We start from the raw sequence: 27,897 nt of genomic DNA, 5'->3' as shown, positions 1-27,897 counted from the left end.
CAGTGCCTTGACCACCTTGCCTGGGGGCAAGGCTTGACCACAGTCCAACCCAAGTCTTGGCAGAACACACTATGATCCCTGCTGGAACAAGGGAAGCAGCAGCCTGGTGAGAAGCCACCCTCTTCTGAGGGAAATGCCACAAGGCCCTTTCTCCTCCCTCTTCCGAGTTTCAGTTGAGTGCAGGCCTTTCCACCTTGCTCCTCCTCCTTCTCCCATTTAGAGTGTAGCTGCAGGCCATAAAATTGTCTGATGGTAGTTGAGTTGGCACCTCAGCCACAGAGAGACCTACCACCATGCTGCCTGTCATCTGGTCCCTCTGGTTCAGTGTTGGCCTGTGACTAGGGAAAGCTGCCACACCATGCTGGTCTTGCTTTTGCTGTCTGTGTAATAGCTGTCTGGATCCATTGGGGCTTGTCATCTCCTTGCTGGCTGGGTCTCATGGAAGTGTAGTAGGCACACCTAGCAGCTGCATAGTGTTCCTGGTGGCCCTGTTAGCTACCATGCTGCACTTAGGGCCTGCTTAAAAACTCTTGATAGAGGGGAAACTTTTAGAGCGATGGGAAAGTCTCATGTTTTCATCTGAGCGGTGATTACAGTTGTATATACATTTATTAAAACTCACCAAGAAGTACTTTTAAGACTTGTGCCATATACTGTAAGTTGCATCTCAATTTTTAAAAAAATAAACCACCAGAGAACCAATAAGAGCTCTTGAAAATAATATTATGGTTGCCAAAATGAAAAATTCATTAGGAAGGTTGGAAGGTAAATTTCCCAGAACACAGGGCAAAACACACATAGAGGATGATGAACCCAGCTTAGGTCTTAGACCTTAGTAACAGGCATTCTAGTTTAGCAAATAAATCTGGAAAAATGTTTCTGAGGGTGATAAAAGAAATGGGAGTAAAAACAATGAAATGAGTTTGTAAATCTAGTTAACCAACTAAAAAGTTGTTTAAGCAATTTTCCACAGTTTGTAAGTGACAGTGGAGACTGGCACAATCCTTTTGGGGGGCAATAGAATGCCAAGTATCAGCAGCCTTTATCAGTCCTTATCTGTCGCCCAGGTAACCTCACTGGTGCGAATTTGTCCTAAGGTAATAATTTGAAAAGAAGAAAAGTGTGGAATTCATAGAGATGTTCACTAATGTGGTTTATTATGCTGCAAAATTATAAACAACTCAGATGCCCAGTAAAAGGAGAACAACAGGAAAACTGTGTTACTGACTGGTGGCAAGCACGGAGAGGGATGGTGATTCCTGCACCGTACCAACAGGAGGCAGCACCCCTTCGCCTGAGGAGCGCAGCTGTATCAAATTAAGGATACCGACACCGGAACCGGGAAAGGCTCGGAAAATGTACTCCATCGCTCGGCTAATGAAGTGCGGGAGGAATGTTTATACCACCGGTAGTTAACATGCTTACTCTAGGAAGATTCGGAAAACCTAAAGTTGCGCGCCCCTCCACTCCGCTCCGCAGCGCGCGAAGGCCGGGGTCCGGACTGCGGCTGCGCACTGCAGACACGCTGCCGGCGCCCGGGGCCACGACGCTGACAACACGGGAGGCTGGACCCCGGAGCCGAGAGAGGGCCGCCCGAGGCCCGGCTCGGCGGGGCGCACCGGCAGACAGCGGCGGGGCCGCGGCGAGCAGGCGGGGCCGGGGCGGCGCGGGGGCGCGGCGAGGCTGTCCCCGCCACGCACGCCGCTCGGCCCGGCGGCCGCGAGAGGCGGGGGAGCGGCGCCGGGTGGGTGCAGCGGAGTCGGGGGTGACGGGTGGGCGGGCGCTGGCCTTCGCCTGAGTCGCTGCCCCCGCGCCGGCTGCCGCCCCCGGGGTTGTGAAGGGCGCAGCTCGGCCGGCTGGGCTCGGAGCGGGGCTCGGAGCGGTGCGGACGGAGGCCGGCCGCAGAGGTAACGCGCCGCTTGGGCGCGGGGAGGGTTCCGAATGCCCTGGCCGAGGCCGGGCTCGAGCGGCAGGAGCGCCTGCGGCGCTTCGGTGTCGGAGACGGCCCGAGCCCCCCCACTGGGCAGTTGTCGTTGCGGTCCCGGGGCCGGCAGAACCGGGGAGGGCCGCGGCCGGGCAGGGCCGGGAGGGGGCTGGGCTGGCAGACAGACGAGCAGCCGAAGACCCGGCGGCAGGTGCCGGCCCCCGGTGATCCAACTCTTTCTCCTCAGCTCCACCTACTTTGGCCTGGACCCAGCTTCCAAGGGCTAAAAATATTGCCCGGAGACTCCTGAGTGGAATCAGATCGCCCTAAGTAGGGCACAACGCTGCAGAGGCGACATAGCTCCCCAGCCCCAGGGCTGGAGGAAGACTCCGGAGTCGCCGCTCCTGCCCACGCTCGGCCCGGCAGCTGGCGGTCCCACTCCGCCCGGCAGGCAGGCAAGTGCGGGCCGCGGGCGGTGGCGGAGGGCACTGCTTCTCTGAAATTGCCCCACAACCGAGCAGCTGTGCCTAGCTTCTCCCTACCCAGGGGATCTTCGACATCAATCACTGTTGACTTCCAAGGGGGTCCCCTAAATGCTCTATAAGCAGAGGCTGAAAGTTACCCACTGCAGGAATCAGAACTAACAGGGAGAAGATGTAGGGCTCTTTATGTTAGAAACAGAAGCTGTGGCTTCTTCTTAAGTTCATTTTGCATTTTTGAATAGGAGAGGAGCTGTGCCAGGCACTGTTTCTGGTGAGTCTGATCCAAGAGGGCAGGGAGAAAGGCTTTCTTCTGAGTCTCTTGGGAGCTTTAGCTAGCTATATCCTTTAAATCAAAACAGATACCAGTTTGTTCCTCTCAAATTAGAAGCACATGGCCAGGGAGCCTGGACACCTACCTCCTTTAACTAACTGCCTGTGGTTTTTTTGTAGGCAAGCTCTGAGAGCGGCTGGTTATAATCAGGAAGTTGTATGGTGAACTCAGGAGTCACAGCTGGGAAGTTTGTTATTCGGTTGTTTTTTTATAGCATCTGCCTGGGAGAGAGCATCATCTCCATTCTAGGGGCAGAGCTGCTACCAGGACCAGGCAGGACTGGCCTCAGATGTGCCTTTTTCTATGCTTTTTGTATCTCAGCCAAGAGAATACGATCCAGGTTGGGTCAGGATCCATAGCCAGTGTTTGGAAGTTTGGGATTTAGTGCTTGGAAGTTTCCTTTTCTTTGGAGTCAGGCAAATAGGTGTTCCTCGAGAGCAGCCCTCAGGAGCTCATTGGAGCATTTGGTGGAAAGACCTCCAAGGGGATTTTGCCTTCTGGAGCTACATCTGATGTCCCTCCAGCCAGGTGTGTGTGGAGGCCAGTATGAAGCTGAAAAAGCAGGTGACAGTGTGTGGGGCTGCTATCTTCTGCGTGGCTGTCTTCTCACTCTACCTCATGCTGGACCGAGTGCAGCATGATCCCACCCGCCACCAGAATGGTGGGAACTTCCCCCGGGTGAGTCATGCCTGTCTGCTAATCTCTTTGTATACAAATCATCTGGGATCAGGTTATTGCCCCATCTGGAGAGTCATGTCAGCCCAGAGCAGGAATATTCTGGAAACTCATAGCTGAAAACAATGATGGTAAAAAAAAAGAAAGAATGGAGGGAAAAAATGGCAATATGTACTGCCACTTTGTCCTCCTGAATTCTTGGCAGACATTGCTAATGGATTGCAGCATTCTTTCCCAGTAAGCCCCAGTGCAGTCCTTGTCAGCATGATGCTCCAGATAGGCAACGCCAATTGTTGCGAGTAGGCGTGGGAGATTATATCTTTGCCAACCGTGAGCTGGAGAGTGAGGGTACTCCCAAACCAAGAGGATTGCAGTTCTCCGTAGTGGTGTGCAACTCTTCCCTTACCTGCCCAGAGCCATCCAGCCCTGTAGGCTCATGGTCCTACCTTTGATTGGGGAGGGCCTCAGGTGTTGGGCCCTATGCAGAGATCCTGTGACGTAAGGAGCTGGGCGTGATTGCTTTGTTTTTTTTGGCAGAGTCAAATTTCTGTGCTGCAGAACCGCATTGAACAGCTAGAGCAGCTGTTGGAGGAGAACCATGAAATCATCAGCCACATCAAGGACTCCGTGCTGGAGCTGACAGCCAACGTGGAGGGCCCACCTGCCCTGCTGCCCTATTATACGGCCAACAGCTCCTGGGTGGTGCCACCAGAGCCCCGGCCTAGCTTCTTCTCCATCTCTCCTCAAGACTGCCAGTTTGCTTTGGGGGGCCGGGGCCAGAAGCCAGAGCTGCAGGTAAGAGTCAGAGCTGGCAGGGACCCACGGTGGCCATGGCTGGGGCACTGAGCTGCTCTCCTGCCTGGCAGATGCTGACTGTATCAGAGGAGTTACCTTTTGACAATTTGGATGGCGGTGTGTGGAAGCAAGGGTTTGACATCTCCTACAGCCCTCATGACTGGGACACTGAAGACCTGCAGGTGTTTGTGGTCCCACACTCTCACAATGACCCAGGTGAGCGCCCAGCAGACCCCTGGGAGCCGGGGTGTGGAGTAGGCTTTCTGACGGCAAAGATAAGGGAGGGAGAGTTGAAGAAGAGGGTGGTATCTTCAGGGGATCCTATGTTGGCTCCTCAGGCTGGATTAAGACCTTTGACAAGTATTACACCGAGCAGACCCAGCACATCCTTAACAGCATGGTGTCCAAGCTGCAGGAGGACCCCCGGCGGCGCTTCCTCTGGGCAGAAGTCTCCTTCTTCGCCAAGTGGTGGGACAACATCAATGCCCAAAAGAAAGCAGCAGTCCGAAGGCCAGTGCCAGTTGGGGAGCACGGGAGGGCTGTGGGCCCTAGGATGGATGTGAAGTCGTCTCCTGGTACTTTGGGTACCAAGGGGCCAGGGAGAGGCAAAGGCAACCGTGTCAGAGATGAGGCGTGATGGTAGAGGGGCCCGGACTGAGAAGACAAGAAGTGGTAGTTCAAATCAAAGTAGTATGAACACAGTCGAAAAGAAAGCACAGGGCCTAGCCCCTGGAAGCACGGACAGAGGTCCAGGGCTAAGCAGAGCCAGGGCAGCATGGAGGTTGGCTGGAGGGAAGGGAGGGCTCATGTCTATTTTCTTGGCCTTGGGTTCGGGTGGGCTGGCTCAGTGAGGCCAGTACACATAGGTCCTGGCATCTGGTTGGCAGGACTGAGCAAAGGGTCTCCACCCTACGCTGAGTGTGAGTCCTTAACTCTAGGCTGGTGGGAAACGGGCAGCTAGAGATTGCGACAGGAGGCTGGGTAATGCCGGATGAGGCCAACTCCCACTACTTTGCGCTGATTGACCAGCTCATTGAGGGACACCAGTGGCTGGAGAAAAACCTCGGTGAGTCTGGCTCAGGAGTGGGAGTCTGCGCCCAGAGGACAGCAGGGGGCTATAAGGCACAGGGATAGGCAGGGGTGGTTCCTTTCTAGGCTAATTTTACCAGCATGGACCTGGTGTGACGGCAAGAGGGGAACTGGGGCCCCAGTACTGGGAGGCCAGGCTGTGAGGCATTCAGGCCTCTGGCTTCTGTGCCCCTGCCCAGGTGCAACCCCACGCTCCGGCTGGGCAGTGGACCCTTTTGGATACAGCCCCACCATGCCTTATCTGCTGCGCCGCGCCAACCTGACCAGCATGCTGATTCAGAGGGTGCATTATGCCATCAAGAAGCACTTTGCTGCTACCCACAGCCTGGAGTTCATGTGGAGGCAGACCTGGGGTAAGGCCAGGTAGGGTGGAGGGGGTCACAGAGTAGTTCTCACTGGGAAAGGACAGGGATATCAGAAATAAGACCCATGTGCCCTTCCAAGCAGACCAACAAGCACTGGTGCAGACTGTCAGAAGCTCTCTCCTTCAGGTTAGGTGGGAATCACATCGGCCTCTGGCCTCTACAGGGCCTGCTGTCTGTCCCAGGGGTCCGAGCATACTGTTCCTTGGAGGAGCTGTGGGCTCCACAGCCCTCCCTGTGTCCTGACCCTTGGCCTACATGTCCTCTGCAGCCCTAAGTCTAGCTCAGGCCTCACACTCTATCAGGGCTGCCTTTAGCTGGAGCAGATGCCTGTCCTCTTGGCATCCCTGTGCCCAGGCTGACTGCCTGATTTGTCTTCCACAGACTCGGACTCCAGCACAGACATCTTTTGCCACATGATGCCCTTCTACAGCTATGATGTCCCCCACACATGTGGCCCAGATCCCAAAATCTGCTGCCAGTTTGATTTCAAGCGCTTGCCCGGTGGGCGCATCAACTGCCCTTGGAAGGTGCCGCCCCGGGCTATCACAGAGGAGAACGTGGCTGAGAGGTATGTGCTCGCAGCCCTGGAATGGGCGTGGTGGTGCCATTTTCCCTCAACAGAGGAGTCAGGAAACCTGGCCTCTGGTCTGGGCTCTGCTGCATGGGGGAACTTCGGGTTCTACATCCATAAAATGGTGGAGGGTTCAGGCCCACAGCCGCTACAGTGGCAGCTCCTTTACTGCGTCTCCCAGGAACTAGAGTGGCTCAAAGGAACCACCTTTTCTAGAATGAGAACGTTTTCCAGTGTCCTAACAAACTGTCAGAGCCAGCAGACTGACTCAGAGGTGAATAATTCTCAAATCAGGTGCAGTGCCTTACAACCTTTAGCCTGGGATGCCTTTAAGCTCAGGCCTCCTGTCTTGGCTTGAAGTTGGCCAGGATCCTCAGTGCTCTGTGCATCCAGAATCCCATTCAGAGGCATATTCCATCCCACCCAGCAGCCTCCAGCCTCCAAAAAAGCAGACCTGTTTCCTTTGAGAGAATTCTTAGGGACCCCTAAAGACGTTGCTGAAATCAGCTCCCCTGGGAAAGGGTGGATTAAGAGAAAGCTAAACAAACGATTTAGCCAGAACTGGATTGGTTTTAAGAATATAACAAGTTGAGAGGGGGAGATTGTAGCCCAGTGGTAGACCGCATGCTTAGCATGCACGAGGTCCTGGGTTCAATCCCCAGTACTTCCTCTAAGAATAAATAAATAAGTAAACCTAACTGCCTCCCCCCACCAAAAAAAAAAAAAAAAAAAAAGAAGAATGTAACAAGTTGAACTGGTTTTCCTGTTGCAAGACTCTGATTTCCCTGATGTCCAAGAGGTGAAGCATGTGACCAAGAGAGAAAGAAAGTGGTCTTTTGTTTCCAGAATCCAGAAATCTGACTGCTGATTCCAAGCAAGAATCTAGGGCTTTTAAGGCATGATTTTTCTTAAAGCAGCAGCTGTGATCTACAGATGCCAGGCCAGGTTTAGAGAGCAAGTCATGGGCGGTAACTTCATTTTCTCCTTTAAAAGTCTTGTGAGGCTGGCGAATTAGAGGAAAGTGGCATTTGATGAGTTCTTTCTTGACAGCAAAGTGGAAAAGAACAAGCTGGACCAGTATGGTTTAGTAGATTAGTGGCTGGTTGAACTGTGACACCCATAACATGCCTACCAGGTCGGTCTAAAAAGAGAAGAAGGCTTTAATGATATGCCACAGGGCTCTGGTTTTTATTGATTTTATTAGTGACTTGTACAAAAAAGAAAATAATAAATGTTTATATATAGTTCCTATTATGTGCTGGGCATTGTTCTGTTTAACATATACTAGTTTGTTCAGTTCGTTTTAATTTTCGTAATACTATGATGGCAGTTACTGATGTTATCCTCATTTTATAGAAACTGAGGCCCAGAGAGGTTAAGTAACTTACTCAAGGTTGCACAGCTGGTGCACGGGAGCTGGCATTGGTGAAGTCTGGCCCCCAAGTCTGGGCTCTTCTCTCCCACTAACTGGTAGGCAAAACAAAGCTGGAGTGTCGGAGTCAGGATCCCAAAAGATCTCAGTAGGTTAGCACGTGGGCCATATCTACCAGATAAGATTTATTAGATATAAAGGTAAGGCTCCACCCTTAGCTTCAGAAAACAGAATAGGAAAATTCTGGATGAGAGAAGATCTTGCTGGGCTCCGTGCACGGGAAACATGGTCACTGATGTCAGCATGGTGGGGGCTGCCAAACGCCTGTGTACTTACACTGCTCCCAGGGTGGCTCTGGCCAGATTGGAGGTGTGTGGCCTGTCTTGCCTTGGCGGGTCAGCCCACCCTGGACTCCCATATTCAGCGCTGGGCCCCGCACTCTGGGATCCTGGCAGATGGGCTGCTCAGAGAACTGCTTGTGAGTGGATTCTAAACCACTGTGTAGGGACCAAATAGCTGGAGGAGCTGGCATGGTGGAGCCTGATGAGAAAGCACAGGGAATGTGAACATATCTTTTATATGTCTGAAGGACAGTCACGGGGAGGGAGGACCGATTTGTTCTGTGTGGTGTCCACGGGCAGAACTGGGGCCAGGGAGTTGAAGCCATGCATCAGGAAGAACTCTCCAGTTGTCCAGAGAACACTGAGCTCCCTGGGACTGGGCTTCCCACCCTGTAAGGTATCTGCCCACAAACTGAGTGACTCCGTGATGAGGATGTATCAGAGGGCTTCCTTCATGCTGGCTCTGCTCCTGATCCTGTGCGACCGAGACTTCACGCTGGGCCCATTCCCCTCCCCACCCACAGGGCAGGCCTGCTCCTGGACCAGTACAGGAAGAAGTCCCGGCTGTTCCGAAGCAACGTCCTCCTGGTGCCACTGGGCGATGACTTCCGATACGACAAGCCCCACGAGTGGGATGCCCAGTTCTTCAACTACCAGCGGCTCTTTGACTTCCTCAACAGCAAGACTGACCTCCATGTGCAGGTGTGAGGGGCTGCTGAGCTGGGGAGGGGCCTCAGTGGTGCTGCAGCCCAGCCCTTCCTGTGAGGTTTCGTGCTCCGTGTTACCACTCCAAAGCAAGGGTTTGTTCCCAATTCTGGAGCAAGATTTCCCTTTTGTGTCACAGTTCTTTCCCAGGCTCCCCAGCTTCTGTGAGTCCCAGAAGGATAGGATGTACCGTGACTGCCCTCTGCGTAGGCAAAATCCCTGCCCTTAGCCCCCAGCCACAGTATCGGGAGCCACAACTATCAGCAGACTCTAAAACTGATGGAAGCGGGTTTTTGGGGTCCCCACAGGCCCAGTTTGGCACCCTCTCTGACTATTTTGACGCTCTATACAAGAGGACAGGGGTGGAGCCAGGGGCCCGGCCTCCAGGTTTTCCTGTGCTGAGCGGGGATTTCTTCTCCTACGCGGACCGGGAGGACCATTACTGGACAGGCTATTACACTTCCCGGCCTTTCTACAAGAGCCTGGACCGCGTCCTGGAAGCCCACCTGCGGTGAGACCTGCCCCCACTCCAAGCTGGAGTGAGTAGAGTAAGCCTTTGGGGTTTAAGGAAGGGCTGGATTGGCTCAGAAGGGACTAAAAGGGCATGGAGACCAAGACAGGTGGAGAAGGGGTGGGAGGAAGAGGAGCAGGGCTTGCAGCGTGAGGGTGGCCCCGGGGAGCTGTGTGGGCAGGAGGCTGACTTCTCTCTCTGGGCAGGGGGGCAGAGATTCTGTACAGCCTGGCTGTAGCTCACGCTCGCCGCTCCGGACTGGCAAGCCAGTACCCGCTCTCGAACTTCGCTCTTCTGACAGAAGCTCGGCGCACACTGGGGCTGTTCCAGCACCACGACGCCATCACTGGCACTGCCAAGGAGGCAGTAGTGGTGGACTATGGGGTCAGGTGGGAGCCCTTTTCTCTTTCCCATCAGCTCCAAGCCTCTGCCCATGATTCCCAAAAGGAGGATGCACCAAGAGCTCGTCCTGCTGGCAGGTGGACAGCCTCTTGGTGGTCATCTCTCCCATGGTCCCTCTCCTGCCCGCCCTCCCAGGCTTCTGCGCTCCCTTGTCAACCTGAAGCAGGTCATCATTAATGCAGCTCACTATCTGGTGCTGGGGGACAAGGAAACCTACCACTTTGACCCTGAAGCGCCCTTCCTCCAAATGGTGAGCCCCGCTTCTGCAGCTGCTCAGGGGGACCCTCTGGTGTGTGCAGTCCTGTGCCAAGAGCTGTGGTATGAAGGTGTTGCTCCTTTTCCTTCCTGGTCCTGGGGTGAAAGATCTGTGCCCAGCCCAGCTGGTGGTCCACGTCTAGGACAGGTGGGGGGCGGGGGAAGCAAGACTCCAAGTCGGGCTGAGCCCCATGATGGTTCTTCCCTTCCCAACCGCTTCATTCCAGGATGACACTCGCTTAAATCATGATGCACTACCAGAGCGTACAGTGATCCAGCTGGACTCCTCACCCAGGTGAGCCATGCCAAGCACAGAGGCAGTCCCTCCCTGGCTCTAGGCACCCTCCCACCCCCGCACCTGCTGAACCATCAAGGGACTCTTGGCCTGGCTGCCGTTCCAGCTTCCACTGCCCCAGAGCAGTGGCCTCCTGGGTGAGTCTACCTTCTACCCACAGGTATGTGGTGCTATTCAACCCACTGGAACAGGAGCGGCTCAGCGTGGTGTCCCTGCTGGTCAGCTCACCCCGGGTGCGGGTCCTTTCAGAGGAGGGTCAGCCCTTGGCTGTGCAGATCAGCGCACACTGGAACTCTGCCACTGACATGGCCCCTGATGTCTACCAGGTGGGGCCCGACCTCGGCCTTGTGTGCTGATCCTTGGCCTCTCCCTGGGGCCTCACTCTGCCCTTCTACACCAGCTTCCCACCCTCCTGCTTGTGGCCCTCTTACTCCCCAGGCTGGGGACAGGAGTCCTGGGGAGAGGGGTTGCCCCGAGGACAGTCATTCCTGGGATTTGAGTCTGTCCTTGAGAGGAAGGTGAAGTTTGGGATACTGTGATGATGGTAAAAGTGTCGATTATGTTGCCCCCTCATTTGTTCATTCAGCGTATGTTTACTGAAACCTTACTGTGTGGTTACCATTTCATAGTTTTTCAGATGTTCTTTGAGACTTGTGAATGTCTGACAAGGGGCAAGGAATGTCGCCTCCCCTTTCAGTGGAGGCAACAGAGGCCCTGGTGGGTACAGGGACTTGATCAGGCTCTCAGGGCCTGAACCCCAGACCTGCGTCCAGAACTGACACCCATGCCGTGGCCCGCACTTTCTCACCGCTCCCATGCCCACAGGTGTCTTTGCCCGTCCGCCTGCCGGCCCTGGGCCTCGGTGTGCTGCAGCTGCAGCTGGGCCTGGACGGGCCCCGCACCATGCCCTCCTCTGTGCGCATCTACCTGCACGGGCGGCAGCTGTCCGTCAGCAGGCACGAGGCCTTCCCGCTGCGCGTCATTGACTCCGGCACCAGCGACTTTGCCCTTAGCAACCGCTACATGCAGGTCTGGTTCTCAGGCCTTACTGGGCTCCTCAAGGTAAAGGGCCAGGGGCTGGAAGCCAGAGGAGGGCACGCATATTGGGGGATCGTGCCAAGCTGCCTCTGCCTGGAAGCCTGCTGCCACCTGACTGAGGGTGGACCCAGGAGCGGGCCTTCTCAGTTCTGAGCTGACAGCACAGGGAAGTGGGCTTGGCTCCTTGGGGAAATACGTCCATGCCCTCCCAGGGGGCAAGCCTGACATGCTGGTGTGGGGCCAGGGGTCAGGGCTGTGTTTCTTGGCAGAGCATCCGAAGGGTGGACGAGGAGCAGGAGCAGCGGGTAGACATGGAATTCCTCATCTATGGCACCCGCACATCCAAAGACAAGAGTGGAGCCTACCTCTTCCTGCCTGATGGCGAGGCTAAGGTACCCTAAAGACACTGCACACCCCAGCAGGCCCTGGGAGCCTCGTGAGCAGAAGGCACTAGGAGATGTGAACTGAGGCAATAAGGAAGGGCATGGGCCTTCCTCCAGGGTGACCCCAGCCTGCCGGGGTGCCTCACCCATGCTACCCCTGGTGGATGTAGAGGGCTGAGGAATACCACCTGGGGGCCTGGGCCCGGCTCAGCCACGGGTCTCAGCCCAGAGCCTACTGGGAACACGTCCTGCCTGACCATGGGCTGGTACCCCCCTGCTTTGTACTCCGTGCTGTGGGTTCAGCTGCCACTTGCTCTTTTCCCCAGCCCTACGTCCCCAAGGACCCACCTGTGCTGCGCGTCACAGAGGGCCCTTTCTTCTCAGAGGTGGTTGCCTACTACGAGCACGTTCACCAAGTGGTCCGGCTTTATAACCTGCCAGGTTAGCCTCGCCAATGAGGAAGGCTGGGAAGGAAGTGTGGGCTCTGTGGGCTGTGACATGCTCTTCCTCCTGCCCATTCTCTGTTCACACATCTGTTCCCAACAAATGTATCATTGGAGACAAGAATGACACCTAATTCTCTCAGAGTAGAGGTTGTCCAGAAATGCTGGGAATTGCCTGGGATTGGGCTGTGACTCACCCTCACGCCACTCGGCCCCTCCCGCTGTCCTGTGCCCAGGGGTAGAGGGGCTGTCTCTGGACGTGTCATTACTGGTGGATATCCGGGACTACGTCAACAAGGAGCTGGCCCTGCGCATCCGGACGTACATCCACAGCCAGGGCACCTTCTTCACGGACCTCAACGGCTTCCAGGTGATGGCCAGGGCCTGGGAGACCCCATGGAGCAGAACTTGAGCTGTTTACTGCCTCTTTCACAGGCCCCGGTGGGTGGTCTGCCACCAACAGAGGAGGAGGAATCGGAGTCAAGAGTGATAAGGGGCTCAGATAGCGCCCGGACACTCTGATCTGCTGGCCTTGCCCCACAGGTGCAGCCCCGGCGGTATCTGAAGAAGCTGCCCCTGCAGGCCAACTTCTACCCCATGCCAGTCATGGCCTACCTCCAGGATGCACAGAACCGCCTAACGCTGCACACTGCCCAGGCCCTGGGCGTCTCCAGCCTCCGTGATGGTGAGTGGGGAACAGAGGCTGTGTGGAGGGTGGAGGGCAAGGTTGAGAAGCTCATCCCTGACTCCCAGACCTGTCCCCTTTGCAGGCCTCCCCCCATCTCCAGTCTATGCAGACCATTAATAGCTCCTGTCAGTCACTCACCGGCAGGCCTTAGAGGAAGGCAGCCGCCTGCCATCACCCTTCCCCTGGTGTAAGCAGCTGTGGAGATGACTGGGGTGGAGGGGGTAGGTGGCCTATTGGATCCACTCCAGAAGCATCAGAGTGTTGGGTGATTTCAAGTGTGCAACCCCGTTCTCCTGGTCAGGTGGGAGTAGGGGAAGTTGGAAAAGTATGTTCAGCATTATAATGAAATACTTAGCAAAGGAGAAAAGTACATCCTGCTTTCCTACTGGTGGTCATTAAAAGAGAGAATGACATTCTTAAGAGTCAAAACCAGGACACGAGGAGACTGACCTGGAACTGGTCACGCCGGGTCAGCCCAGGTGGCTCCCATATCCTCAGGATAAAGTGAATAGTTTGCACTTAGAGGCCTCGGAGGCCTTCAGATCATCCATATTGGGGATGGAACCTTTGTGCAGGGGTGAGCCAAGAGTGCCCAGTCCAGGCTCTGCGGGGGCCTGCGGCAAGCACAGTAGGGACGTGACTCCCTGCTGGAGGCAGTGTGGCTCTGCTGCCTCTTTGCCCAGGTCACCTTGGCTATAAAATTTCTAATCCAGTCCAGTGTCCCCAGTTGGTTCTCTCTGCCCTTCTGGAAAAACGTGCTAAGTGATTGTTTTATATGCAGGGAGTCCATTTTAGGATTTTGGGGTGTCTTTCTGTGGTTGCTCAGGGCTGGGGAGATAGGAGGGCAGATAGAGCCATCTGTGTGGGCTCCTCTCAAGAGATTCTTAAATAACAGGTGCTGGGAAAATTCCTCATCCCAATGTATGTCAGCTTTGCAGAGAGTCCCTTTCCCAAGCATATTTTAAAAAGAAAGCAGAGGTGATCATCTGCCACCTCTTGTCCCCAGGGCAACCCCAGATGAGCTGTGTCTCTGCCTGACAAGCCATCTGGCTGTCCTCTCTCAGCCCTCCTTTTGACAGCTGCGGCGGGCAGAGCTGGAGACCACGTGTTCTAGTCCCAACAAAATCTGCCCACCCTGAGAAAACCTGCCCCAGGCCAGGGCCCCTGCAGCAGCTGCTGTTGGCTGATGATGGGGTTTTGTGTTTGCTGTTTACTTCATTTCATGCAGCCAGTCTACAGACGGCTCCCTGCCTGGGCACCCAGGCCAGCCCTACTCCTGAGCCACAGAGCACAGGTGGTTAACTGCCAGGGTCAGGCTGCCTGCTCTGGGCTCTTGTTTCCTCCCCTGTGAAACCAGTCTGGCACTAAGCCCCTTCCAGCTCCAGGTTCCACAGCTGCTTTGTCCCCTGAAGGACTCAGCTTCCAGCCAGCTCCCTGAGCTTTCCCCTCGGGCCTGTGGTTGGGGTTTTTCTTCCAGAGGTTGGTATCTGGGGGTGAGGGAGGCAGGCTAGGGGCTCACAGTTAACTTCCCCAGGCCAGCTGGAGGTGATCTTGGACCGGCGACTAATGCAGGACGACAACCGGGGCCTGGGCCAGGGGCTCAAGGACAACAAGAGAACTTGCAACCACTTCCGTCTCCTGTTGGAACGGCGAACCACGGGCAGGGAGGTAAGTTCTGGGCCTCCCCTAAGGGAGCCAGGTCAGGCTAGGCTCCTTGGGTGGCCCTGGGGTTCCAGTCTGGGCTTGAGGAACGTACTGGAGGTGGGCAAGGGACAGTGAGAGTAGGGCCTGCTCCCCGGGGCGGCGGGGAGTGTGTCTGCGCTGTGCTGCTGCATCTCACGGAGCGCCCCTCTCCCACAGCACCCTGTCACCCTGTCGCCTGTGCCCTCCTCATGCTCATCTCCCGCCTTCCCAACCCCATGTCCTCTAACCCTTTCTGCTCCTACCCAGCTCATCTCATGGCTTTCTTTGCCCCCACCAGCCTGGCTTTTTCTCCAAACTGGCAGCCATGCTTAGGGGCTTGATCTTTCACAACAGCAGGAGCAGGAACCAAGAGGTAAGGGCCAGCAATGGGGTGCTGAACTAGCGTTAGCGATTCGTAGCCAGAGTTGGAGCCTGTGGATGGCAGAGTCTGCTGCTCAGTGTCCCACGTCTGGGGCTCAGTCACTCATCAAATAGCTGCTGTGCTGTAAGGACTGAGAGGGACACAAATGCATAAGATATTAACTCTGCTCTCTGGGAATCCTCTCGTGAGTAGGGGTTGGGGACAAGCTATGTGTGTGAAAATATAAGGTAGAAAATGGGTGCATCCACTGGTCCTGAGAACGTAGTGGGCCAAGGGGATCAAGGACAGCTTCCTGGAGGAGGTGTCATCCATTCGCATCATCGATGAATGGGAGTCTGCCCTACACACTTGAACCAAGGCACAGGATAGGAGGCAGGAAAGACAATGTGAGCGGGGAATGGCCATGAGTTCATTCAGCTAGACTAGAGCTGCCTGTCCACTGTGATAACCACTAGCCACAAGTGGCTATTTAACCATATTAAAACTAAATACAATAACAAATTCAGTTCTTCATTTAAACTAGCTACACTTCGGGTGCTCGATAGCCACATGTGGTATCTACTGTGTTAGTGCAGATATAGGATATTTCCATGATTGTAGGGAGCTCTAGTGGCCAGTGCTGGGCTGCCATCGGTGGGTAGGTTGGGGCAGACAGTAGTGGGCCTCGAATGCCTGGTGAAGAGTATGGATTTCCTCCTAGAGGCCAGTGAAGGATCTGAGCTGGGAGGGACACTGTTGGGACTCTGCCGTAAGCAATTCAGTCCAACAGCAGGGAGTAGGGTGGATCTTCAGGGAGACGGGAGCAGATGTGACAGGTTAAAGGCTATTCAAGCAGGAAATGTTGGTGACTTGAACTAAGCTTTGGGAGGTAGAAGCTGGGGATGTTTGTGAGGACACTGCTCAGTGGGAATGGAGATCGTGGCTGAGGGAAATGAGAGATTATGGACAACAGGAAGGAGGGTGGCGCTAGGGACAGAAATCCAGAATGTGGAAGAGTAGCTGCCATGGAAGAAAGTTCAGCTTAGGCCTGTGAGTGTGATGTCAGGTCAGCCATCTAACATGTCATCCTCAGGCGGCACAGCTGTGGGGACCCTGGGGCCCAAGAATCAGGGCTGGTGCTGTGGATCCAGAGTCATGTTTGAAACCACGGGGTTGCCCTGAGGACTTTCTCCATCAGAGGCCCATCTTCCATGATGAAGCATCTGTCTGTCTTTTTTTCCATCTTCCTCCCTGCACTGAGAATTTCTGTGTGATAGAGACACTGCTGATGGGAGTGTGTTGCTCATGATAGTGTTATGGAAGCAAAACCCAACAGAGTTAGAGGAGAAATGGCCAGTGAAGTAGCCCTTTCTCAGTCATTTGAGATGGGAAGTGACCGTACTTAAAGGGTCCTGGGGTCAGGCACCCCTGTATCCGGACACATCAGAGAGGTTCCTTCCAAAGGAACTGACCTGGATGTGCTTTTATCCTCACCCTCACCTTCTCCCGGCTCCATGTCCTCACCCACATCTCTGGCCAATCTTTCAGGTCCAAGATGGCCTGTCTACCAGCTACCCGTCCCTCCTCAGCCACCTGACCTCCATGTACCTGAACACCCCTGTGCTTGCCCTGCCCGTGGCCAAGAGGCAGCTCCCAGGCCCTGCTCTGCGCTCATTTCATCCTCTGGCCTCCTCAGTGCCCTGTGACTTTCACCTGCTCAACCTGCGTACACTGCAGGCTGAGGTGAGTATCCTGCTGGGCGCTGTACCTCCGGGACCAAATCCTGGCCTTTCGTCCCCCGGGCTCCTCCCTGTCCCAGTCCTGCCTTCTGGGCAGAGGTGCTGCTGCACCTGAGCCCTGCAGAGACACCCTGCCCCCACTGCCCTTCATGTGTCTGTCATCCAGGACGACAGCCTGCCCTCGGCAGAAACTGCACTCATCTTACACCGCAAGGGTTTTGACTGTGGCCTTGAGGCCAAGAACTTGGGCTTCAACTGCACCACAAGCCAAGGCAAGGTGAGCAGGCCCCAGGTGTGGGAAGGGAGCCCCTGATGAGAGGAGGGCAGGGAAACGGAGCACCTGGGGATGGCAGGCTAAGCGAGCTTGGTGACGCTGCAGCGAGGAGGTTACTCTGGGGCCTTATGGAGAGAATGAAGAAGCTGTCAACATTTGTTTTCAAAGCCTCTGAGGCCTGGCAGGGGCCAGTTCCAGACGCAGCATACAGGTGGAGAACTTCGGTTCCATGAGTAGGTACTTCTGTCAAACAAGTGGAAACACCAGAAATTAAAAACCAAAGGTTTTTACCTGGTTTTTACGCTGTTACCTTGTAAGCTCTATTCATTGTTTAAGCCAGCAAACGCTAGCACTGATAAATGCCTCCGTGCGCTGGGTGCCAGTGACTCAAGTGAATCAAGATATGGTCCCTGTCCTCAAGGAGCTCCCAGTGAGTGCCACAGTTCCTATCCTAAGGTCCACAGATAGGCTTCTGGGTTGAGTGAACTCACGTGTGTGTGTGTGTGGGCACCTTGCTGCGGAGAGGGCCCGTAGCTTCTGTGAGGTTCACACAGGTTATGTAGAGGAAGAGCGTCACCATCAAGTGATTCAGCGCCCAGCACTGCCCTGCACCTTCTGTCCTCCCCACAGGTGGCCCTGGGGAGCCTTTTCCATGGCCTGGATGTGGTTTTCCTGCAGCCAACCTCCCTGACGTTGCTGTACCCCCTGGCCTCACCCTCCAACGGCACTGACATCTATTTGGAGCCCATGGAGATAGCCACCTTTCGCCTCCGCTTGGGCTAGGGCTTCTTGTGGCCTGAAGAGAACGTTCATCCACAGAGACTGCCTCCTCACATGAGGTCGGGGTGGACAAGCCACACTGGGTATCCTGTCCCGATCTACCTCTCAGAACTGTGACAGACTGGGCTCTGCCCTCATTTTCTGTTTATTGTGGCTTCTGTGTTTGGGAGCAACCCATAAGCCCACTGTTGGGTGGGTGGGGCAGACGCCAGCGAGATGCAGGAGGGAAGGCCCTTGGTCAGAGCGAGCGGTGCCGGCCTTGCTTTGGGTTATGAGTATATCCACCTAGTTGTGCACAGGCTCAAACACCTGTCCTTTCCCCCAAATGGGATGGAGGAGAAGCAGGGGAGGTCAAGTGGGTAACAGCCCAGCATCAGGGTCCCCGTAGGCGAGAGCTGGCTCTAGGGGAGTCCTGTGGTTATATAAAGACCACAGGTCCTGGTGTGATGAGCAGGAGCAGAGTGATGCCAGGAGGCGGGGAAGGGGACCGAGAGTTAGCAGTGGGGTGGAGGAGTAGAAGGAATCGCTGCTTTCTGTGACTGCTCCCCTCTAAGTTCTCCCTGACCCGCACACCCTGGCCAGGGCTACAGAGTGGCAGGAAGGATTCATGAAGACCGTCATGGCCAGAGGTCATAGGACACTTCAGGTACCAAAACCCCATCTCAAACTGGCATCTCGGTCTCTGTTGATTTGTGGGATGGTGGCAGGGGCACAGAGGTTCTTCATCCTACTTGACTTCTCTTTGGTTCCTGCACTCTGTGCACCTCTGTCCCCAGGAGCTCCTCCCTGTCATGGGGATGTTTGATTGGGCATATTTCCTTTCCCTGGGAAGAAAGTGAAGCCTCTAGGACCCCGTGTGGTGGGCAACTTGAGAAGGCTTTCAGCACCGTCCCTATGGTCAGTCATGAAGCTTCACCCACGTACATCCTTCTACTGGAGTATTCGATTCCTAGCGCAGGAACGAGGAATATGTAGATGAAATTAGGAGGCGCTGTGGCTACTTATCAGCCTTCATCAAAGCTTCGGTTAATAGAGCAAAATTTATGATAGTCTGTATAGATGCTGAAATGATACTGGGTAAAATTTAAAATCTATCCCTTATTAAACTCTTAGTAAGTTAAGGTTAGAAAGAAACATCCTAATCGAGATAAAGGTGTCTCTGTCTGAAACCAGCAGTCACTGGCATTCTAAAGAGTCAAACAACACTGGCATTCCCCGTCAAGTCAGAAGCCGGCCAAGGACATACTGTTATTTAGCCATGTTCTGGCACTGCTAACCCCTGCAGTGGCGCAGATGAAAGAGGGGAGGAAGAGTTACAGCTGTCATTATTTGCAGACGACAGAATGGCCAACCTATACAGCCTAAAAGAATCAGCTGAATTAAGAGCATCCCTTGAGTCTACCCAAACGATGCACATCACATTCCTGTACGAGTTCTGTTCTCTCCAAATAAAGTCCATGTACTCCAGTGAGACTGGATACTTTTTGGAATTTGATAGGTTCTAAAGTTCATTTAGAAGAGGAAATGTGTGAGAATACTAAGAAAATTCTGAATGACTGTGTCAGAGCGGTGGTGCTGCGGTGGGTAAGAGGCACTTGTCCCATGGGACTTCTCAAAGGACTCTCGATCAACCATGAGTTCAGTCATTGTGGCCTGGAAGTGGGATCAGGCTGCTGGAACCAAAGGGACAGCCCAGCAACAGACCCAGGTGGAAGGGGATTTGGTATAGAACACAAGGAGTATTTTAAGTGGGAAAAAGATGGATTATGTAATAAATACTACTTTAAGACAACTGCCTAGCCATTAAAGTAAGAGATTCTCTACCTCACAGTTTCCACAAAAATTAGCTCCAGAGGGAAAACGCAAAAAACTAAACTACAAAATTACTGAGAAAAATGCAGGATATTTTTGTACCTCTGGTGTAGGAAGGTCTTTTCTACACATAACGTGAAACTTAAAAGCTATAATAAGGGAGAAGATAAACAGGTTTTACCACCAAAAATATACTGAAAGTTTCTACATGATGGAAGCCATAAAGGTTAAAACACAAATGACTGATGTGGGAGAAAATATTTGCAGCCCTTAAAAAATCAGTGAGTACAGTTACTTCAGGAGAAGAGCTTGCTCCTTAGAGCAAGTCACTGGGGACTGGTCAGCAGTCATCTAAAGATTCAAGAGTGACCAGCTGAGTTCTTCCAGGTCATCCAGGGTCCTTGCAGCACCAGGCCAGGGCACATCAATATCATAGTGGAAGATTATCAGTGTGAAGTGCTTAGCCCAGTGCCTGGTACATCTAAGAGCTCAGTAAATATAAGCTACAATCATATTAGTAAAGGACACTAAACAGTTACACTACAGCAGGTGTTATTTGCTAGTATAATATAATTTATAATCAAATGGTATAGAAGAATCTGTGAACCCCTAGGAAATTAGCAGAATAAAGCCTAATTCTCTTTGGAGGTCTTAGATGTGCAATGAAATTATTCATCTACCAGGAACTAAAATGTTTACTCCTAACTGGCCTTTTAGAACTATGTAAGGCAGCAATGCTCAAGGTGTGGTCCAGAATCACCAGAATTGCTTATTGAAATCCCAGCTTTCTGGCCTGTCCTGACCACGGCTGCTCCTTTAGCCTTGGTGCTGGAATGGGTATCTGTGTAGCAGAGCCATGGATCCCAGAGACTGACTTGTAAAAAGAGCAGGAAACAAAATCTCCCTTTAGTGCACAGAGGGAAAAGCAGATTCCTTGGCACAATTTATTGAACCAATAGCTGGGCATAGGGGCCAAAGAATCTGCCATTTTAAACAAGCTCCCAGGTGAGTCTTTTGCACATGTAATGTGGAAATGGGCCGACTATTTTAAGGCTAGCAGCAACCCTTTCCCACAGAGTTCTGACACTGAGGCCTTACAGGTTTGGGGGTTACAATCAAAACTGAAACCAGGGCGTAACATAGAAGCAACTTCAACCACTGTAAAGGGGCAGGATTCCATTCTACAACTCTCCATCTGCTTAGAACCATTCTGTTTCCATGAAGAAGGGAGGGCCGTATGGCCAGCAGAGACCATGAGAAGAAAGGCAGACTCAAACTATGTAAAAGCTGGGTCTCCCGGAGCAGGGTGGGCCAGGCCCAGACAGCGCTCCAATTTGGCTTGCCTAGGGGATGGGTATAACCATGAGCACCTGTGTGGAGAGAATGGCATCTTTACCTAAAATTGACATGCTTACTACACTGCCTGTCACTGTAGTTAGCTAATGACACTTGTGCACTCATAGAGGGAGGAAATCACAGTGTGGGTGGTAGGAATGAGGCTTACCATCCAAAAGAGAGATCTCTGAACCAATTTTTGTTTTTCCCTAACAAAGCTATGTACAAAGAACAAACACTTCAAGGGGCAATTTTCATAGAAGTGATAGAGAAGAAACCAGTTCCTTCACAACAAACCTCAATTTTACTTAGGGTCAGTAGGAAATCTGATTTGATCATAACAGTTGCCGGGACCAAGTGATTTTGCAGAGAGTCTCCATCCATGTTTGCTCTGACTTTAGACCTCCCTAGTCAAGAGTAAACCTGAACTGAAAGAACTCTGAAATCCGGTCATCTAGGCACAGGGAGCCTATGTGGGGTTGAGGATAAGGACTCACTGGCATTTGGAATGTGACAGGGTTGAAGACGTAGGACACAGCGTCGGGCGTAGAAGGCCTGAGCAGCTCGGCAGAGGAGGAAAGACTGGGGTTTCCTTGTCGGAATGCCTGGGGACTTGCATTCAAACTAGAGGAGTAAGCACACCTGTACTGCTGCCCCCTCAACTCCTAATGCCTAGGAATACTAAATAAAGTATTAGAAATATAAAAGCATCGTAATACTCAAGACAAGAGGAAATCTCCTTTGACCAGGAATGGAGAGAACAGCTGCAGCCACAGTGGAAGCTGAGGCCGTGCGGCTCACACTCTGGACAGGGAACCAGGAATAACGCAGGGATGTCAGGACACCAGGGCCTGCCTGTCTGAGTGAGGAGTGCAGGCAAGAAAAAAGAGGCTGCAAATAAAACCATGACAAAATCCAAGCAGTCCAAAACAAGACTTTGAAAATGTGTATAATTATCAAAGGGCTCAAAGAAGATACTCATCCTTATACTGAGAACATAAATGAGAAGGGGCAGATTTCCCAAATTAGAAGTCCTGGAAATGCAAAACTACAATTATTGAAATATATGTATGAGCTAAACACTAATCTAGGTGCAAATGATAGAAACTTTGTGGGTTTGGAAGATGGAACTGAGGAATCATCGAGAACACATCACAGAGATAAAATGAGAAGCTAAGAGAGATGGAGGATAGACCGAGCAGCCATGACACAGTGTTTAATAGTTTTAGGAGAGACTAAAGAGAACAGGGAAGAGGAAACAGTCAGAAACTCCTTGTGTAAATGAGGAAATGAAATTATTTAAAATTATCAGAAAAAAAATTATAGTATTAAAAAAAATAAAGATGGAGAGACAGTGAGTGAGAATTAAGGAGAGAGGGAAAAAAGACCCAGAAATCTGGCAGATCCTTGGCTTTCACTTTTAATGTAACAGCTGTTAGCAGGGACAGTCAGATCCTCAGGGTAGCCAGGAATCTCTCTGTTGTCCTTCTAATTCTAGGCCAGAAGTAAAACTTTTGGTTCCCAGGCAAGCAAAGGCCAAAATAAGCATACAAGTAATCTGTGAAGACTCCTATCATCACAGACTTAAGGTAGTAATGTATTAACATTAATTTACTTAAAGTAGTAACATATTAACATTAATTTCCTGATGTTGATGTTTGTAGTTTGATTTGTGTAGAATTTCTTTGTCCAAATACTAAAATATTTAGGAGTGATAGGGCATCAGGTCAACAAGTTACTCTCAAGTGGTTCAGGGGAAAGTTACATTGTACTTCCAACTTTTCCGTAAGTTTCTTGATTGCTTTTTTTAAAAAGTATTGAATTTTAAAAATCCACTACATTGGCTCAGATTAAACAGGTTATCCAGGAAGACCTCAGACTTGTAATCCAGATCCATTAGCTTCTTTATACTTGCTCTTTACTGTATTCAGTATGGTTGGAGCTAACCTCAATTTTGGTCATTCTTGTCTGCTTAAAAAGTCCCAGCAATGTGGCAAAAAGAAAGATTCTGGTCCTGATTCTGTCATTCTTCCATCTATTTATCATTAACAAGTCTTCTCACCTCTCCGAGCTTCATATTTCATTTATAAATGAAAACAATAATCCCTATCTCATTTGGTTCTTATAAAGAACAGATGAGGTAACACACGTGAAAAGGTTTTGTAAAACATCAAGCACCTTGAGACCCCGAAGTCGCCTTTGACCTAACAACCTCCGGATCCCCCCACCCCACCCCGAGTGTATTCTTTTTATTTGGACTAATAAGCCTTAACTGCTAAGCGGCGACCAAAAACCCATCCATTACTTGATCCCTCCAGGCGGACACGCTGAAAAGCTCCGCCTCCTCTTCCAGACCCCGCCTACCGCCTGGCTCCAAGAGTGGGTCAGTTCCCAGGCCACTTCCCGAGGCACCCGGAAGTTCCTGTCGCTTAGCAACCCAGGAGTGCTAACGGTGAGGCGGGGTGGGCTGCAAACTGCAGCAAGTTTCAGCTGCCACCCGGAATATGAGGGAACCGCAGTCCCCCACTGGCTCTATCATGTTGCTGCTGGGGGCTCGCTCATGCTCAGCAAGAGCTACCAGTAAGCTGGTTGGCACTCCTTTCCAATACATCTGTCAACTTGTCTAACTTTCTTAATGAGGAAGACTGCCAGTTTTTGAGCACCTACGTGTCAGGCTCCATCAGGAACGTTACATAATCCACCCCTGACAATTACATAACCCAGCTGACGGATAAAGAAACCAGGCTCTGAGGGGTTGAGGCCCTCAACTTGAGGGACCTGTCCCAGGGGCACATAATTGGAACCCTGCCCTACTGAAGGGGAGGTATCCCATCTACTGGCTCCCCACTGGAGAGGCTGGAGAAGGAGCAACAGCAACTCAAACCTTTATCCAAATACTTTATTTTGCATAATGACTTTCAAATCAGCAGTTTTAAGCCCAAGTCCCTGAGGAGCCAGAGATCCCATAATGCAAAATAGCAAACAGACCCAAGACCTGGAGAAGGGAAGTGAATGCATTAGAAATAGATGGCGTGCATGAGATTACAATCTGGGGCTCAGTTCAGTTGGCAAGGGATCTTCAGAGTGAGAAAAGACAAGTGTATTTGGTCTCTAATATCTGGGCTGAGCTAACGAGGGAAGGAGCTTGGGAGGTACCGAAAAGCAAAAGCTGGAGTATGAATCTTCTCTGGTCTGAGCAAGGATGGAGTCTGTGCCACCAGATGGCTCCAAGCACTGCTCAGAGTGTCAGCCCCCGCTCCTTAAACAGCTGCTTTAGAGCCTCTTCCAGGTGTGGGTTTGTTCCCTGAAGACCCTTCACCACCTGCGCTGCCCACTCGAAGTATTCCTGGACTCGGTATTCAGACCATCCTGCATAAGAATGGACAGGAAACTGTTCATGTCCAGGACAGCACTGGATTTTGCCCACTTTCCTAAAGGGCTTGGTGCAAGGCCATGAGATGAGTTCCTGATGTTAGGATTTGTCCCGAAGACTTCCCCTTGGCCCAGGTACTGTATTTCTACTGTAGGAAAGATCAGAGTGGTCTAATAAGATTAGTTCAGGGAATTAATAAGAACACCCAGGCTTTTTTTTCAGGGAAACTGATCAACCTCTGCCTTCAGAAGGTGGGCACGCCTCCCCTTTCCCTCGGAAAAGATGTGGGAGCGTACCCTCTGGAGTGCAGCGGTTCAGGTCCCTCAGATTGTACAGCTTGTCTGCCAGCTTCACCAGTTTGGCCCCGGGGCTGCTGTGAGGTGCATGCTCCACCTGCAGCCGCTTTCTCTCCTGCTTGGGCAGAGTCTTATCATCTGTCACCTCCTCCACCAGACGCCGCACTTGAGCCCCAAAGTGGAGCTCCACCTCATCCAGGGTGGTGTCTGTGTCCTCTACCGTATCATGGAGAAGAGCTGCCTGGGGACAGGCTTCCACTCAGTCCTGTGACACCAGCCAAGTGGTGCCCAGAGCTGAGTGGGGCCCCTGACCCCCACCCCAGCCTCCTAGCAGAGAAGGAGGAAAGTTACCTGTAACACCACAATGTCAGTGATTCCCGCCTCATGGGTCAGGATCCGAGCCACACCTGACGGGGTAAAGCAGGAAGTGAGACAGGAGGGAGTCCCGGGGCAGTGTATTATGGGTTTTGTAGAGCCTGATGTGACCCCTCGCTAGCTGGGTGACCTTGGGCAAGTCTCTTATTTTTTGGATGTCCGCTGTACAAAGGGAACAATCATGCCTACTGCCCCAGGTTGCTGTGAGTCTTAAACACCTGGCACAAAGCTTGGTACTTGGTGCTCAATGAGGTGCATGCCCTCCGCATTCCCTTCCCGAGCCCCACCCCCTAGATGCTGCTGCCTTTGCTCCCCCGGCGGCGCGCCCACCGATAGGGTGGTTGATGTAGGGGGTCCCTTCGGGGTCTTTCCGTCGCTGCCATTGGTGCTTGCGAGCAGCGAAGTCCGCAGCCTCCAGCAGCTGGGCCACCTCGGAGCCCATCGCGCGGTTGGGGCGGGCAACTTTGGTCCCGGGAGCCCGGGGAGCGTGGCCCGAGAGCCCACAGCGCCCCCTGGCGCCACGGAGGCCCGAGGATTGTGGAGTCTGGCCCAGACGGGTTCCTCTGGGGCTGAAGTGAGAGCAATGGGTGTGGGAAGCTGCCTCCATCATCGCAGCCCCTGATTCACTGCAGTGTGCTGAGGGTGCAAAAAGAATGTCCTGGCTCTGTGGGAGCCCACAGCGTGGGGAAAGGAGGAAAACAGACAAGAAATACGACAATGGCCTTACAGTGTCCAGGGCAGAAAGGCACAGGGGTCTATGGTAACTTGGAAGAAGGACAAGTCACCTAGTTTCCCCAGGAGGGGCCTCTCTCACCATAAAAAGACAATCTTCAACCTGTCGATGCGCTGAAAATTCTTAAAGTGCTCTGAAAATATTTCTCCCTGCAAGGATGGGCCTGGTTGCTGTAGGCAGGGGAGCATCACATTTGGGGTCAGAAGACCGTAGGGCCCGATCTTCTGGAAACTGGAGCCTACACTGGGAGCCCTCCCTAACTGTTTCAGACTTAGGCTCCCAGGCCGCAGTGCTGTTTCTGTAGGAATTGTCTTCTTTGTTCTCAGGTGCTGGGAACAAAATTTACATTTATTTCTTGTGCCATGAGGGTTCCTATTTCAGTCCCTAGGAACTGCTGTGGGCCTCTGGGGTGATAAGTATTGTCACTGCTGTTCTGGGAGCAGGATGCCTCTGTAGACTCTAGGACAACACAGCACGGCTGGCTGGTGGCCTTTGGCCTTGTGGAGAAATTCTGTCTCATCAGGTAGCATCTATGAGGTATGAGGGGTAAGAGACCTGGTGACCCTGGGAGAGCTTTCCTTGTGAAATGGGGTTGGCTGGTAGCTAAGTATACTCCAGTCCGATTGGTAGCTTTTGTACTTTGGCTGGTAGCTGGGGCAGATGAAGTCTCGGGGGAAAAGTTAACGAAAACACTCACCCTTGGTTTTCACCTAGTCTTAGTGGTTGCCATGATGCAGAAGTTAGGGAGGGAATCTCCAAACGCTGAAACTGAGGTCTCTGGGGCCTGAATTGGAACAATCAGAATTCCCAGGGCTTCCACGGCAGCCTGAAAGTTGAGAGTGGGTGGAGAGAAACATACCTGGTTCTAAATGCTTGTCTGTTCTTCAGGCTCAACTTCTCTATCGTTCCTCATTCAGTCCTCTAGTTTTCTGAGCCTTTTCCCCTTCACCTCAGAGAACCTTAGGCAGCTTGGAGCCACAGTCCCATTGTTTCCCAATAGAAAATAGAATCTCAGTCACTACAGGTCAGTGACAGAGAAGCTTCAGGTTTGTGTTAATGGTGCTTTGGGGCTTTGATTTTTATTTCCTTACTGTCTGGAGCTATGCTTAGCAACAATGTTGGGATTTCTAGGACCAGGGCTGAGGTGGAGGTGACCACTCATGGGCTTCCATAGGAGGCCGGGCCCTCTGCTGACAAGCCTGTTGGTAGGGCTACTGCTGTTCTTCAACTGGATGACGCTTGCCCAGCCGACCTCTCTCTCAGGTACAGCGCTCTCCTCTGCCCACCACCCCCTCGGGTACCCTCTTCTTTTAACAGGATATAGGCTGCTCTGGGGAACTGGTGGGTTGGAAGAGAGGCTGCCCTTCTGATAATGGCTGATCCCTTTCACTCTCCAAAAGGGATGGAGTGGGGTGGGTAGATCATTCCTACCCCCTTGCGCCTCCCTTTAGCATTGGCCCACTACCCCCACTTGTGCCAGTCCACCTGGGATGCTGATGGCCGTCACTCCCCGGGTTTCTTCTGTCCTCGGCTCTCTGATACTCCGGAGGAAGCCTACTGCTGCCACCTGCAGGCTGCGGGGGGCTCCTGCTGCACCCGGGCTGAATTTCAGGCCTTGTACCAGGTCAATCTGTCTGCCCTTCCGCCTCCTCCCATCCTCAGGTGAGAACTCCAGCCCCAGAGCACTGGAACACTGACAGGATGTTCCAGTATCTGGGGCTCTATTACTAATTTCTGGGGTGGGAGGCTTGTAGCTTACAGACTAGCGGAGAGACAGACCTCAAGCATAAAATCACGTAAATAAATGATTATAAACCTGTGAAGGAAAAGTTCAGGGGGCTGTGAAAGCGGGTAACAGGGAGACACTGTGTTGTGTGGCGGGTTGGGGTGGGACAGGTGTCAGTACTGAGAGGATCTTGTAGTCCGTGGATTCCACGCATTATAGTCGGGCTTTTCAATTCTGAGTCTGTCCATGGATGACTTGTACCTGTGAGCTCCCCGAATCTGGGGTGTGTGTGTGTGTGTGTGTGTGTGTGTGTGTGTGTGTAGGTTCACGCTTCTCAGGGGCTCTGTGAGCTCCCCGAATCTGGGTGTGTGTGTGTGTGTGTGTGTGTGTGTGTGTGTGTGTGTGTGTGTGTGTGTGTGTGTGTGTGTGTGTGTGTGTAGGTTCACGCTTCTCAGGGGCTCTGTAACCCACAGGCTGCAACAGTGAGAGCGCGGCTTGGGGCCAGCATCCTGATACTCTCCCGTCTCCCACAGGGGCCCGGGCCCGCTCCTAGCGCTGGATCTTTACAGCCTGCTGCTCATGGCTCTGATGACGGCAGACCTCGTGCACTTCTGCCGTGGTCGGGACCGGTGTACCGGCAGGAACGGAAGTCCCTCTTGGTCCTCCGCCGCGCGCCCCCTGCAGGTCTCGGCCGGAACACACTAAAGGCGCCCAGGGATTCTCTGCGCCTGCTGACCGGGGCCGA

The 27,897-nt window shown here is 52.8% G+C and overlaps 3 protein-coding genes and 1 long non-coding RNA gene across 13 annotated transcripts; 2 read left to right on the top strand and 2 right to left on the bottom strand.

Moving 5' to 3' along the window:
* Nucleotides 1–1,323: 1,323 nt before the first annotated feature.
* On the top strand, nucleotides 1,324–18,973 carry MAN2A2 (mannosidase alpha class 2A member 2). Of its 10 annotated transcripts, none has more exons than XM_072950792.1 (25): nucleotides 1,324–1,408; nucleotides 2,172–2,379; nucleotides 3,262–3,415; nucleotides 3,950–4,207; nucleotides 4,279–4,423; nucleotides 4,546–4,717; nucleotides 5,146–5,273; nucleotides 5,476–5,649; nucleotides 6,043–6,229; nucleotides 8,470–8,647; nucleotides 8,959–9,161; nucleotides 9,368–9,550; nucleotides 9,699–9,813; nucleotides 10,046–10,113; nucleotides 10,274–10,439; nucleotides 10,939–11,175; nucleotides 11,421–11,543; nucleotides 11,861–11,975; nucleotides 12,214–12,347; nucleotides 12,521–12,662; nucleotides 14,200–14,333; nucleotides 14,647–14,721; nucleotides 16,258–16,452; nucleotides 16,615–16,725; nucleotides 17,353–18,973. In XM_072950792.1, exons 3-25 carry the CDS (start codon nucleotides 3,284–3,286, stop codon nucleotides 17,503–17,505), a joined length of 3,528 nt encoding a protein of 1,175 aa, XP_072806893.1. In that variant the 5' UTR covers nucleotides 1,324–1,408; nucleotides 2,172–2,379; nucleotides 3,262–3,283; the 3' UTR covers nucleotides 17,506–18,973. The 10 variants fall into 10 exon arrangements, 9 of the variants coding, with proteins under 9 accessions (XP_072806893.1, XP_072806892.1, XP_072806891.1 ...); XM_072950791.1 differs by lacking the exon at nucleotides 1,324–1,408 and adding an exon at nucleotides 1,538–1,744; XM_072950790.1 differs by lacking the exon at nucleotides 1,324–1,408 and adding an exon at nucleotides 1,770–1,907.
* Nucleotides 14,326–23,037, bottom strand: LOC140689718 (uncharacterized). Its single transcript, XR_012064792.1, has 3 exons — nucleotides 22,955–23,037; nucleotides 16,789–16,965; nucleotides 14,326–14,860 (listed from the first exon to the last, which is right to left on the bottom strand). It is a non-coding gene; the product is annotated as an uncharacterized lncRNA (long non-coding RNA).
* A 493-nt stretch (nucleotides 23,038–23,530) lies between these two features.
* Nucleotides 23,531–25,185, bottom strand: HDDC3 (HD domain containing 3). Its single transcript, XM_006198435.4, has 4 exons — nucleotides 25,024–25,185; nucleotides 24,670–24,725; nucleotides 24,319–24,559; nucleotides 23,531–24,018 (listed from the first exon to the last, which is right to left on the bottom strand). Exons 1-4 carry the CDS (start codon nucleotides 25,133–25,135, stop codon nucleotides 23,888–23,890), a joined length of 540 nt encoding a protein of 179 aa, XP_006198497.2. The 5' UTR covers nucleotides 25,136–25,185; the 3' UTR covers nucleotides 23,531–23,887.
* Nucleotides 25,186–25,936: 751 nt separating this feature from the next.
* LOC116285790 (protein shisa-like-1) lies at nucleotides 25,937–27,857 on the top strand. Its single transcript, XM_031691602.2, has 4 exons — nucleotides 25,937–25,963; nucleotides 26,558–26,689; nucleotides 26,878–27,088; nucleotides 27,686–27,857. The coding sequence occupies exons 2-4, from the start codon at nucleotides 26,587–26,589 to the stop codon at nucleotides 27,855–27,857; spliced, it is 486 nt and encodes a 161-aa protein (XP_031547462.2). The 5' UTR covers nucleotides 25,937–25,963; nucleotides 26,558–26,586.
* Nucleotides 27,858–27,897: the final 40 nt, after the last annotated feature.

Source organism: Vicugna pacos, chromosome 27 (assembly GCF_048564905.1).
Source record: "Vicugna pacos chromosome 27, VicPac4, whole genome shotgun sequence".
In the NCBI taxonomy this organism is placed as follows: domain Eukaryota; kingdom Metazoa; phylum Chordata; class Mammalia; order Artiodactyla; family Camelidae; genus Vicugna; species Vicugna pacos.
Note: the sequence above shows the minus strand (reverse complement) of the source record. Positions and strands in the feature narration are given on the sequence as shown.

Excerpts from the sequence above, each read along its gene's own strand:
- LOC116285790 (XM_031691602.2), top strand. The coding sequence starts at position 26,587 with ATGGGCTTCCATAGGAGGCCGGGCCCTCTGCTGACAAGCCTGTTGGTA. Across the intron at positions 26,690-26,877 it reads CCAGCCGACCTCTCTCTCAG|CATTGGCCCACTACCCCCAC; the intron begins GTACAGCGCTCT and ends GCCTCCCTTTAG. Across the intron at positions 27,089-27,685 it reads CCGCCTCCTCCCATCCTCAG|GGGCCCGGGCCCGCTCCTAG; the intron begins GTGAGAACTCCA and ends CGTCTCCCACAG.
- MAN2A2 (XM_072950792.1), top strand. The coding sequence starts at position 3,284 with ATGAAGCTGAAAAAGCAGGTGACAGTGTGTGGGGCTGCTATCTTCTGC. Across the intron at positions 5,650-6,042 it reads CATGTGGAGGCAGACCTGGG|ACTCGGACTCCAGCACAGAC; the intron begins GTAAGGCCAGGT and ends TGTCTTCCACAG. Across the intron at positions 9,551-9,698 it reads GTGGTGGACTATGGGGTCAG|GCTTCTGCGCTCCCTTGTCA; the intron begins GTGGGAGCCCTT and ends CCGCCCTCCCAG.
- HDDC3 (XM_006198435.4), bottom strand. The coding sequence starts at position 25,135 with ATGGGCTCCGAGGTGGCCCAGCTGCTGGAGGCTGCGGACTTCGCTGCT. Across the intron at positions 24,726-25,023 it reads CTACATCAACCACCCTATCG|GTGTGGCTCGGATCCTGACC; the intron begins GTGGGCGCGCCG and ends TTACCCCGTCAG. Across the intron at positions 24,560-24,669 it reads CTGACATTGTGGTGTTACAG|GCAGCTCTTCTCCATGATAC; the intron begins GTAACTTTCCTC and ends GCCTGTCCCCAG.